Genomic DNA, 12379 nt, shown 5'->3' on the forward strand with positions numbered 1-12379 from the left:
AGGAGGACACCGGAAACAGGGTTCCAGTGGACAGAGGGGTCCCTTGGGGTGCCAGACATGGTGCTGGCATGCTTGGAACCTCTGCAAAGAGAGGGCTCCAGCTTGGCTCTTTCATAATGAGATTTAGCCTAAAGGGGCCCGTGAGTGATATCCCAAATTGGCTCCTCTATGGGTTTCAGTGAGGGCTTGAGTTTGCTTGGTAGGGGTTGGGAAACCTGAGCAGATCATTGGAATGGGGGCTGGGACAGCCCAAGTTGGCTCAGAGCTGGTGGGGGCTGGGACAGGCCAGCCCAAGCGGGGTCAGCAAACACTTGAGTTGGGAGCATGAGCATGTGTTAAGCACCTGTTCGCAGTTCGGGGGGCGGGGCTCCAGGGAGCCCGCAAAAATGGCTAGCCCGCCCGCAAGGGGCTCACAGGTGGGGAGGAAAATTCCGGGGAAATCGAGTCTATCAGGAGCGTGCGCGAGCAAGCTGGGAGTGCTCGGGAACCCCTGCGGGGAGCGGGCAAAGCCACAACCGCAGGCGGCAGCGCCGGGAGGGAGGGGCGCATCGGGGCAGCCCGAGGCCGTCGTGGCCACGCCCACGGGGAGAAGGCGAGCTCCGCCTCGCCGCCGTCCCGCCTCTCCCCTCGCCCCGCCTCGCCGCGGGCGGAGCCGCCGCTTCCGGCTCCCGTTTAAGAGCTCGTGCGCCCTCCACGCTCCGGCTTCGTGCGTCAACCCTCCTGCCCCTTCCGTGCGTCTCGCCGCTCCCCTTCCTGCGTGCGGGGTTATTTCTCTCATGGAACCCGGGTCGAAAATGATGTCTCGTAAGTGCGGCGCCGGAGTCCGCGCGCCCCTGCCCCCCGGAGCGGCTCCCCGAGCCCCGGAGCCCCGGAGCCCCCGGCTCTCGGCGGCGGCAGCTTCCCAGGCAGCCGGGACCCGGCCGGGGCTCAGAGGCTGCTCCCGAGCCGGCCCGCCCTTTGTCCTGCACCTCGCGGCCTGGCGTCGGGGAGCCGAGAAGACCCGGGTCCAGTCCCCGCTTCTAATCACGTGACCCGGGCTAATCTCTCACCCTCTGCAGCTCGGTTTCCTGTTTGTGAGAAACGACGCACTCGCGCTGAAGGCCCGCCCCCGTCTCGTGCAGGGGCTCCAGATCTGCGGCCCGACCTCTTTTAGAGAGCATTGGCTCAGAATAAAGAATAGTTCTGAGCAGTCGCTTTCCCTAATCACTCGTGGGAAAGCGCTCTGAGAAGAGTCCCCCAGGCTTCTCCGGTGCCCCAGGCGTCCGTGGCGCCAGACTTTATCTAAAACCGGAGACGGGATTTTTAAGAGATCGTTTATAGAGATCGTTGAGTGGGAATACAAGTTGGCCCATGGGAAGCTCTCCTGAGCAGGAGACTTCCCCCAGTTTCAGGATAGATACAGATTTTATACCAAAATCATAAATGGGAAGGGACGGGGAAATGCAATCATTTTCGGGATTTGATTGATTTCCTATGACAAGCCCACAACTGCGGGACAATGTGGGTGTTCTTGGAGGGTTCTTTCAAATCACTGGGTTCTTCAGGTGGTGGGGGAACAAGCCAGAGTTCTGTGACAGGAACAAGATTCTACAGTCTTTACATAACATATATGGGAGAGCTGATTTCGATCATTTATTGATGATTTCAAGCAGTTCTGCGAGTTTCTGACTCCCAAGCCAGAAAAGGCAGCTTGGAGAGATCTAGATTTTTAATATATTTTAATATATTCATTACATCATCTTGATAATTATGAAAATCAAAATTTTTCTTTAATATGTAATCATTAATCCTAATTATTCGTTGTTGTAAGCTGTTAATTGGTAACATTCCTGTCACTTCTGGACTTTGTGTTCTTTAGGAAATAATTGAAGAATCTGTCTCGCTCCTGTTTTTTTTCTCTCCCCGCCCCCCACCTTGAAAACTTCCAGTTTCCCTAAAGGGCTCTTGGATAGATGATGTATTGTCAAAACCTGAAGACGTGGGGAGCTGTGAGGAAGCCGCTAAGCTCATGCTATCACTACTTTACTATGATTCTTTTAGGCCAGATTTTCTCTCAGTTATTATAGATTTGTTTGAGGGATACATTTTAAAATGATTTACAATTGTGTTCTTCAGAAAAAAAATGTCTAAAAAATCAACAGTCAACAAAAAATAAATGTACACACGTACTCTTAAATTTAATCTACATCATCAATACTTAAGTTTAACAATCAATAAAACAAAACAAAAATAAATCAAGCCCTAATTTGTTGGTTTTACATGGTGAAAGTGCTCACACTGAAAATTTAACAATCTCTACAGGTTGATTAGAGCTGGTTTCAGCCCACCCCAATTCACCTAAATGGAATTCTGACTCTGTGATTCTTAAAAGTTGAGTTCTTCCTTTAAGATGTAGCTCAAGCTGCTTGAGGATTTGATACCCCAACTGCTAGTGTCTTCCATCCCAAACTACTTTGTATTTTTCATTACTTTTGTATATACATATACAAGTTATATGTTTATATAAATTATATAACATATGTAAATGTATTTTTATATATTTATAAATATATTTGTGTATCTTCCCCATTAGAATGTAAACTCCTTGCAGGGAGCAATTGTTTCATTCTATATTGATATATCTTCAGTACCTCTTATAGGGCCTGATACAAAGTAGGCACTTAATAAATTCAAACTGGACCTTTGCTAAATCTTTTACAAAAGGAATTTTTGTAATATTAAGACTTGGGGCTGAACTTTAGGAGATCTGAATGCTAGTCTTGACTCTGCTGATAATTTAATTCGGAGTAGTTTCCTGTATGTAGAATCAGGGCCTGGGTTCAAGTGATAGTCCTGTTTACTATCATACAGATACAGTATGTATTTTTTACTATCTGTATGATTTGAGGCAAATCAGTTGGGTTTCTTAGAAACTTTTTTTTTTCAATGATCAGAAATCTGTTTTCTTTCCCTTCTATCCTCTGGTTCTTGAAAAATGAAAGTTGAAAGTAAAGCCTTTGTAACTCAAAGGCATGGTCAGACAAAACAATGCAGGTTGCTGCTTTGACCATGTTCAAAAAAATAGGGCTTGTTTGTATTCTGAGTCTGTCAGTTCTCTGTCAGGTGGTAGGTAGGATGCTTTATCATAAGGCAATTGAAATTATGGTTGAGCTGCATTGATCAGAATTTTTAAATCTTTCAAAGTTGTTTGTCTTTATAATGTTGTTATTATATAAATCATTTTTCTGAGGGTGAGGAAGGGAAGTTGTCCCGAGTTTTTCAGAGCACTTGATGTTTATGGCCTCCACTTCTATCTAGAAGTTTTTTGTATGCTTTACATATATAGTAAATGTTGCCTTCCTTAGTATTCATTTTCCTTTACCTGTGTTCTTAGAATTTCGTTTGGCTCTCATCCAGCTTCGTGTGTCTTCTGTCAAGGCAGATAACCTCACTCGAGCTGGTGAGTTTATCAAGAAGGCTGCAAGTCAAGGAGCCAAAATTATAAGTCTTCCTGTAAGTATAAAGGGAACACACCTAATACAGTTCTGACTCTCATCACGCAATTCAGCTCCAGACTTAGGGGAAGGGTATCAGAATATTATTTGAGGTTGATTCTGCTTATTCACCAGTATTATCCTATATCTTTTACAAGTTATCCACTTAAAAAATTCTTTTATGAAATCTCATTGACCTCCTAGTGATCAAATCCAGTGGCTTTTTCTAGTCTTCACTTTGACCACTATAGACCACCCCTTGACACAGATAATTTTTTTTTTTTGCCCAATACTACACTTACTTAATTCTTTTTAACTTCCTATCTCTTCCTCGACCTTCAATGTGATTGTTCCCCAAAGGCTTATCTGTGTACTTATTTTTACAGTTTCTCCTTTGCTTATCACTTTTGTAAATTTAACCCCCTGCCATTAATTTCCAAATCTGTTTTCAGCCTTAAGAGTTCCAGTTCCCTACAGACCTGTTCTTATTTTCCCCTACTCCTTACTCTCTCCTCCCCCTTTCCTCCAGCCTCTAGATCTGGGCCTTCTTATTTTAGGTTCAGTCATTCACCTTATCTTTCATGTTCACACATCAAGTTTAATGAATCCCTGTTTGACATTTCTCATAAACAGTCCATTGCCAAATGCTGATGCTTCTGCCTCCTCACCTTGAACACATCTGACTTTTTCCTTCTGTTGCTGCTATCACAATTGTAAAGCAGGCCCTACTAACCACCTCTGAAGAGGTTTTTTTTATTTCTACCTTTTCATTTACTATTTGCCAGGAGAATCTTTCTCACTCATACAATCTGGTTATACCCCTTCTCTGCTCAAAGATCTTCCATGTCCCTTTTATTTGTCAAGCACTCCTTTTTTTTCCCCCTTGACAAAGCCCTTTACATTAAAGAGTTATCTCTCTCTTTCTCTTAGTGCTCTCTTCCATGCGCTTTATGCTCCATTCAACCTATCTGTATCTCTTCACAATCTTCTATATTCCTCCTGCTAAAATCCAACTGTTGAATTTCTATGCAGCCTTAAATTCTGAGTCACAGGGTACCTCCTCTATGAAGTCTTGGGTGTCTTTCACTCTTTGGTGTTAATAATGACCTTTCACTCTCAGTCCTCAAATTAGCACTTTGCTTTACCAGTCTTTGATGTGCTTATCATATACTATTATCATTTTATTTGTCTGTATTGGCATCATCTCCTTACTAGCCTATAAGCTTCCTAAAGCAGGAGAAGTTTTATCTACACTGGTATCTGAATTACTTGGAATGAAAGAAGGCAAAAAATCAAGTCAGCAAGTCCTTAATAAACTCTTAAATGTGCCACACCTACACTGTGTTAAATGCTGGACAAATTGTGAATTTGTTAATTAATGCAATAAATCTTTTTTTTAATTAAAGCTTTTTATTTTCAAAATATACACACGGATAATTTTTAGCATTTATCCATACAAAATTTTGAGTTCTAAATTTTTTCCCTCTCCTCTCTCCACACGTTCCCCAGACAGCAATTAATTCAATATATGTTAATATATATTATATGTTAAACATGTAAGTCTTACAACTTTTTATATTTTTAAGAAACTTTAATATACACTATATCCTTTGGCTACAGTCACTTATTTTATGTGATTTGGCATTGGCAAGATCTGATACATATTAATTCTTATTTATCAAGTCACACCTTTATCACATTGGATATTAAGTGTACCTTGCACAATCAGTTGTTTTTTTTTTTTTTTTTTTTTAAGTCTAGCCCTTATAGCAAAAAATACTTTGCATGATACTGTTCAGTCCTGTCTCTCTGTAGTCACTCAGCAAATGCTTGGCAAAAAAAAAAAAAAAAAAATTCTTCCTGAGACAAGTTTAGAACATGCCTGGTTTTTAAGAACAGATCATTGAAGACTGGCTCTTAGTTGTGAAAGGGAAAAAAAAAAAAGATATGAGGTAAATTCTCAGCACTGTTCCATCTCCCTCTCTTAGAGTTATGTCATATTTATATAGATATTTGCCTATATCAATATTTATGTGAGTCAGCTGTGGGAAAGAACAGATAGAAGGGAATTTTCAGCTAATTATGAGAGTAGTTTTTATTTCTAGAAACATAAAATCACAGATGTTCACTCTGTTCTAAAGATCACCTGGTTTAATTTTCTCATTTTTTTAGATCACCAGAAAGAAGAACAGAGAGGTGGCTTATGGTATAGTTAGTTGTTCAATCTTTTGTACTTCTTTATAAATCCTGGGTATCTCAATCCATATGTGTGGAGCCTGTAATGTCCTAAGTCCCAAAAATTGGATCATATCAGCAGCAAGTCTGTAAACCTCTCTTAGACCCCTATGGCTTTCCTTTAAGATAGGACCTTGATGAGATAGGAGCTGAATCTGTCTCTTGGTCAGCAAGGTAAGGCCTGGGCCCAAATGGCTCGCCTCGTTGGGAATGGGTGGCATCCTCTGTTTCAGGGCTGCTGTGGCCCTGAAGGGCCTTGTGGGAGCCGACCCTTTTCTAGAAGACATTATTCTCTTCAAGTGTTCCAGAAGAAGGCCTTTAACATCTTCCCCCTCCCCCCCTTTCTCCTTCACTTCTAGGAGTGTTTTAATTCTCCTTATGGCGCAAACTTCTTTCCTGAATATGCAGAGCCAATCCCCGGTGAATGCACAAGAAGACTTTCTGATTTAGCCAAAGAATGTCAAGTTTATCTCATTGGAGGTAGCTTTCTGGGGCCCCAGAGTTATATATTTTTGTAAAAATATGTTTCGTGGGATTCAAGTTCATGCCCATGTGGGTATGCCACACCTGGAAGTGGTTCTTATGGGACATTAGCTTTTAATCATTTTTGTTTTCTGATGTTAAAAATAATTTTTTTTAATTTGGAATTTTTCCTGTCCTCCCCTATTATCAACAAACTAATGTTGAAGACCTACTTTTCCATACTGTAGGTTTTCTCAATAAACATTTTCCTAAGCAATACAAAAATGATTTTCTGAAAATGTTTGATATTTGGCATATTTATCAGAAAGAGATGAAATATAAATCACATCAACATGTGTTCAATATATTTGTATTGTGGGGTCTCTAATGTGAGGGGTAAAGAAACTTCTCTCTTGTAGACATATAAGTAAGCTCAACATTAACTTAGATTAATTTAGGGAGATTCTTTTGAAAATTTTTTTTTAAAAATAATATTTATTATGATAAAAGTTTTTGCCACTTCCTTGTGAATGTGTTATTGTATAGTTCTGTTGTTTGATGTTGTGTATATTATATTTGTTACATGTGATGAGAGTAGCTCAAGAAAGACAAATATGGATATATTGTAATTTGCATATGGGAGGGAATTCCCACTTTGATGAGTCACAAATTCATTTGAATATGTGACATGTAGAGATCTTCATTTTGCAGGTTAAACAATTTACCTAAATTTACACAAAATGTGGTAGAGCCAAAACTGGTCTTAAAAACCCCATTGCTTTTTTCCATTTTATCATTATAACATACTGACATGCTTTGCTTTTAAAATTAGAATAAGCAGTTAAAGATTAAATCTAGCAGTTGAAAAAAAATGCTTTGTTTTGCTCAGTTAAGCATATGAGGCAGAAATGAGAGAAAAGAATGGAAACGGTGCTGGTGATTATATGGAGGAATAGATACTCATTTATTATTGGCAAAATAACAAATTTGTACAATTTTTTTTGGAGAACAGTCTGGCAGTAAAAGTTACAAAAACAGTAGTACCCTTTTATTAACTTTTCATTGTTGGCAGTGTTCTCTGAAGTGTTATTTAAAAAACAACAGAAAATTTATCTGTTGGAAGATTTTCGTAGCATTATATGTGTGTATGTGTGTGTAACTGAAAAAAAAAAACTGGTAATGATATAAATTCCCCACACTGGACTTAAAGAAATTGTGGTTATGGAAAATAATACTATCAACATTGATGAGGAATGCAAAGAAATCTTAGGATCATATATTTAGTGTTGGAGACTAGAAGCAAAACAAATCTAGAAAAACCTTTATCAAAGTTATGCCAGGTTTTAAAAAATGGTAGAACCAGAAGACTGAAATATATACTAACTATAACCTTACACTAAAAGTGAATGAGAATAAACAAAAGATTTCTGATAGGAACTTTAAAAAAGTAACTAAAAAATTGTTAGGCTTTATAGGTTGAAATTAATTTAAGTAAAATAAGTTAATAGAAAAATTTAACTAGTTGTATTGACATTCAACATTTTAAAAAATATTTCACTTAAAAAAAAAGAAGTAAGAGACTGAAAATAAACTCTGAAAATCAGACTTTTGTCACATTGCCATCTTGTGGTCTTTTGGGATATTGCTGCCAAAAACTTAAAAATTTTTTTTCATTTGAAGACTTCAAGACCTCAATGAAAATAATCTCTCTTTATGTTTGTCCCACAAGCCAAATGAAAGTTGAGAGCTGGAAGTTTTCTATCTCTGATATAAAGTTACAGATTAGTGTCTAATTGCTTAAGGGTAATATTTACATTAGGGAACATTTGGATTCTTTTAAACCTGTTTTTGTTATTTGCCCTGATACTATTTCTCATACAAATAGGAACTTATTTCTAGAAGTATATATAGTGAGAAATAATACTTTGGAAAGTATGTGATCAAATAGTCTTATTTTGGGCACATCAGAAAATATTGATAAACCATTAAATCACTTTCCACATGAGAATTGAAGTCTGATATGCTGCATTCAGAAAAATGTTGATGTTATATGTGGTTTTTTTCCCCTTTTGATGAAAGGTTCCATTCCTGAAGAAGATGATGGAAAATTTTACAATACCTGTACTGTGTTTGGTCCTGATGGAGCTCTCCTGGCAAAGCACAGAAAGGTAAAGGATGTGATTAAGTCTCATTTGTCCTTTTTGGTAGACCTCCTCCATTTTTGTCTTTGTATGTCCCATCCCTTGCACCTAGAAGATTCTTAATAAATGGTGATTAAGTTTAATTTAAATGCCTATAAATAAAGATATCTAGTAGTCAGTGAAGTGGGATTGGAGTTTAAGAGAGAGAGGATAAAAGGTAAATTTGGGAGTAATCTTTTTGGATGTGTTATATGAATCTATGAAAGAAGGAGAGATCATTGATGGAGAAAGTATAAAGAAAGAAGAACTTTTGGAATAGATTATCCTTACTTAAAGAGATGAGAGAACAATGATGATTTGTCAGGGAGATTGGGCAGGAATGGTCAGAGAGAAAGGAAGGAGAACTGGAAAAAAACTTACTACAGAAGTCAAGGCAGGACAGATCTCTAGGAAGAGGGGAAGTCAAGAACAGGAAGGGCTGAGGATTTAGCAGGGAAGGGAAGATTTCAGAATTTTGGGAAGATAAGTGCCAGAGGTTAGAAGCCAGCTTAGAAGAAACCAGCAGTTGGTAGCTGCTGCTTATCTTAGCTTGACAAGGAAATTTAGTTCAATTTCGAGAAGCATTTATTAAGTGTCTATGTCATGTTAGGTTGAAGGGCTACAAAGATAAAAGGATTCTTATCTCCTCTAGGTATTTACCTTGTACTAGGACTAATTAAATATAGAAAATATACAAAATAATTACAAAGTATATAGGGTGCTGGGGTTAACAAGAGATAGTGAGGAGAGGGAGAACATTTCAGGCATTGAGGCAAGCATTTTAGAAAGGGCTGTAAGTTCCAAACAGGAGTTTGCATTTTATTTTAGAGTGAGGAGAAAGCCACTAAAGTTTCTTCAGCAGGAGAATGAAACATTTAGGCCCTTGCTTTAGAATTCTCAGTTGAATAGGTCTTTGGAGAATAGGTGTGGAAATGAGGAATTAAAAACAAGGAGATTGGTCTCTTAAACTTGAATTCTACTGGGTGAAAAAATCCAATATGAAAAGATATGCCTGGAAACATCTACAATAATGAAAAATGTGTGGGTGTGGAAGTGGTAGAACTCAGATGAGCGAAAAGTGTAAATAATTGAGAATGCCTGCCTGAAAGAAATGGAATGTTTCAAATATGGTTCATTTCCATAGGAAGGAGAAGCAACGTGTCAGGGAGTTATATCAGCAAAGCTGAGGATCCATTTTGTGGATTGTGTTTAGTGCTGGACTAAGAAGTTTTTATTCCAGAGTCATTAGGAAGATGCTGAAAGTTGTTGAGCAGAGGAGTCCTAGATGGAGATTGCTTTGACAGCCAGGGAGAGGAGAGCTTGGAAAGGGCATCTGAGCTATGTGGTGAAAGAAGAGGAGGACACGCAGTGTTAGTATAGAGGAAGTAAGAATGAGACTTGAAGGTGAGGACAAGAAAAATTGACCAGGTCACAAAATTTGAGGGTAAGAAGCGACCTTAGTTATCTATTGAACCCTTATACACAAGGATTCTCCACTCTAACATACCTGAAAAGTGTCCTTGTCCTCTTCTTAAACATAGAGCTCATTGCTTTTCCAGGCATCCCATTCTACTTTTGGTCAGCTTTGATGATCAGGAAGCTTTTTCTCACCTTCTACCTAAATTTGTTTCTTTCCAACTTCCATCAGATTTTCCAAGTTTTGACCTATTTGATCCCAAGTGGGATCAAATAGAATATGTCTGATTCCTCCTTCACATGATTGATCTTCAAATAATTGTAGACAGCTGTTATGTCTTGTGCATTTTCTACAGATTAAACATTCCTACTTCCTTCAACCAATTCTTATTTGGCCTGGACTCATGGATTCAAAATTCAGGGGTTTGGGGGGATGGTGATGATCTAAAGGGGGAAGTGAGTTTAGGAGGACGAATAGGAATAGAATTTAGGAAGGGCATTGAGGGTGGATAATTAAATTTGAGACCAACGTGTGTAAAGACATTACTCAAGCTCAGCATTGGTGATAAGATTGTGGAAGAGGAGAATGGAGAAAAAAGTGAGGAGGGGTAGAGTGTATGGTATATATATATACAGGCTTGAGGAATGGTGATAGCTCATGGTCACACAGTGGAGTCTAAGGAATGGTTTAAAAAGTAGGAATCTTCCCAGGAGAGAATAATTTCATAGAAGCAAAAAGAAGAAAGAATGAAGAGTTGACTACATCAGGGTTATTAGAAAGATCAAGGAGGAAAAGGACTGAGAAGAAATCATCAGGTTTAGCAGTTTAAAAAGTTTTTGGTAACTTTGGACAAGGTATTTTCAATTAAGGATCCTCTGTATGGTGAGGGGTTGAGAAATGGGTGAGATGCAAAAATAGAAATGAAACAGTTTCTGCCCCAAGGAAGCATATTTTCTACTGGGAAGGGATGGGGGGAACAGTACAACATATGTACAAATAAATAGGAAGTATTATCTAAAGCGATGCAAACTAGTTTGTTTTTTTACCCCCCATTGCAAAGTAATTTCTAGAGAGTGAGAATGAGAGTGAGAATTGTGTGAATGTAAATGTGTGGACAGTTCAAAGTGATCAGCAAAATCCCTGGGTCAGACCAGGCACTAGGACTATACTTTGAAATGAAGGCAGGCTATAGGAGCTGAGGGATAGAAGAAAGAAGATTCCCAACATGGGACGGCTACTGATACCAGGATATCAGAGTTGGAGATTCAGTGCTCAGGGAAAGCTACCAGATCTATTAGACAAGAACAGAAATTAGGAGAAATAGAACTGGGAAGAGGGATGTGTAAAATATTAATTTTTGAGGACTTGTGAGCATTCCTTGGTAACCATATCAATTATTTTTGAGACAGCTTCACTTGTTTGACATTGATATTCCTGGAAGGATTCGATTCCAAGAATCAGAAACGTTGAGTGCTGGTGACAGTCTCTCCATTTTTGAAACCCGTATGTACCAGAATTAAGTGTGGCCTTGTGGCCTTGATCTTTGGATTGCTTCTTTCTCACCTACTTGTCAATGAAGAACAGCAGGCTTTTCCCCTACCTGGGTTTAGTTCTGATGTGACTCAGTGCTTCTTTTGCCTAGTCAGCTAATTTTCCCAACCCTACCCTGAACTGTAAGAGCTTAGAGTTGGCCTAGTCCAATGCCTTCATTTTACCAATGAGGTCCCCAGACCTAGAGAGAAGCGATTTGCCCAGGATTACAAAGCTAATAAATAGAGTTATCAACATTTTAACCTCGGTCTTCTTACTCCAAATTCAATCAGATTTTTCCTTACGCCAAAGCAATTTATTTTGCAAAACTTGTTACAGGTATGTGGCTAGTACAGGCAACCTGGGATAGTGAGATAACTGGTCTGAGAAGCAGGCAGGCCTGGGTTCAGCTCCTGCCTTTACATATACTGCTTTATGACCTCAGGCAAGTCTCCTGGGGCATCAGTAAAAACCCCCACTGTAAGCCAAGCTGGGCTATATCTGGGTTAAGGAGGGCCTGAACCTGGGCTCCAAGTCCTCTTCTCTTACTGAAAACTAAAAAAAACTCCCCCTCAATGTCATTGTTGTGTTTATTGTTACACTTTCCTTTGCTTAATGACACTGACTTGTCTGTATCTCATTTATCCAGCTTATTGCAAAGTGGGCGTGGGGATTTGCTATGACATTCGCTTTGCTGAACTTGCACAAATCTACTCTCAGAGAGGTGAGGACATTTTGTTATGACTATTAAAACTACTTAAAAGGCCTTGAGTTTTGGCTTTGGAGTTGGTTAAGCCTGAGTAAGTCCCTAGTCAGTTAATAAGTAGAGGGAAAGCGCTGGATCATTTTGAGATTGGGGAATGGAAATGCATAAGAATCAAGTCATCAAGCACTTATTCAGTACTCACCATGTGCTGGCCATTGTGCTGAGTCCTAGGGATAAAACGAAAGGTGAAAAACAAACTGCTCTCGGGGAGCTCACAGTCTTTTTTTTTTTTAATTTATTTTTTTATTTAATAGCCTTTTATTTACAGGTTATATGCATGGGTAACTTTACAGCATTAACAATTGCCAGACCTCTT

At 39.1% G+C, this 12379-nt stretch overlaps 1 protein-coding gene across 2 annotated transcripts in view; it reads left to right on the top strand.

Moving 5' to 3' along the window:
* Window positions 1-646: 646 nt before the first annotated feature.
* Window positions 647-12379, top strand: part of NIT2 (nitrilase family member 2) — a 29156-nt gene continuing 17423 nt past the window's right edge. The window contains exons 1-6 of one of the 2 annotated variants that reach the window (XM_031959570.1): window positions 647-804; window positions 3374-3492; window positions 6068-6188; window positions 8250-8338; window positions 11177-11270; window positions 11947-12021. In XM_031959570.1, the coding sequence (XP_031815430.1) occupies window positions 777-804; window positions 3374-3492; window positions 6068-6188; window positions 8250-8338; window positions 11177-11270; window positions 11947-12021 (526 nt within the window). In that variant the 5' untranslated portion in view covers window positions 647-776. Of the gene's footprint in view, window positions 805-3373; window positions 3493-5645; window positions 5680-6067; window positions 6189-8249; window positions 8339-11176; window positions 11271-11946; window positions 12022-12379 lie in introns of those variants that run through there. The other variant, XM_031959571.1, reaches the window with a different exon arrangement.

Source organism: Sarcophilus harrisii, chromosome 3 (assembly GCF_902635505.1).
Source record: "Sarcophilus harrisii chromosome 3, mSarHar1.11, whole genome shotgun sequence".
NCBI lineage: Eukaryota > Metazoa > Chordata > Mammalia > Dasyuromorphia > Dasyuridae > Sarcophilus > Sarcophilus harrisii.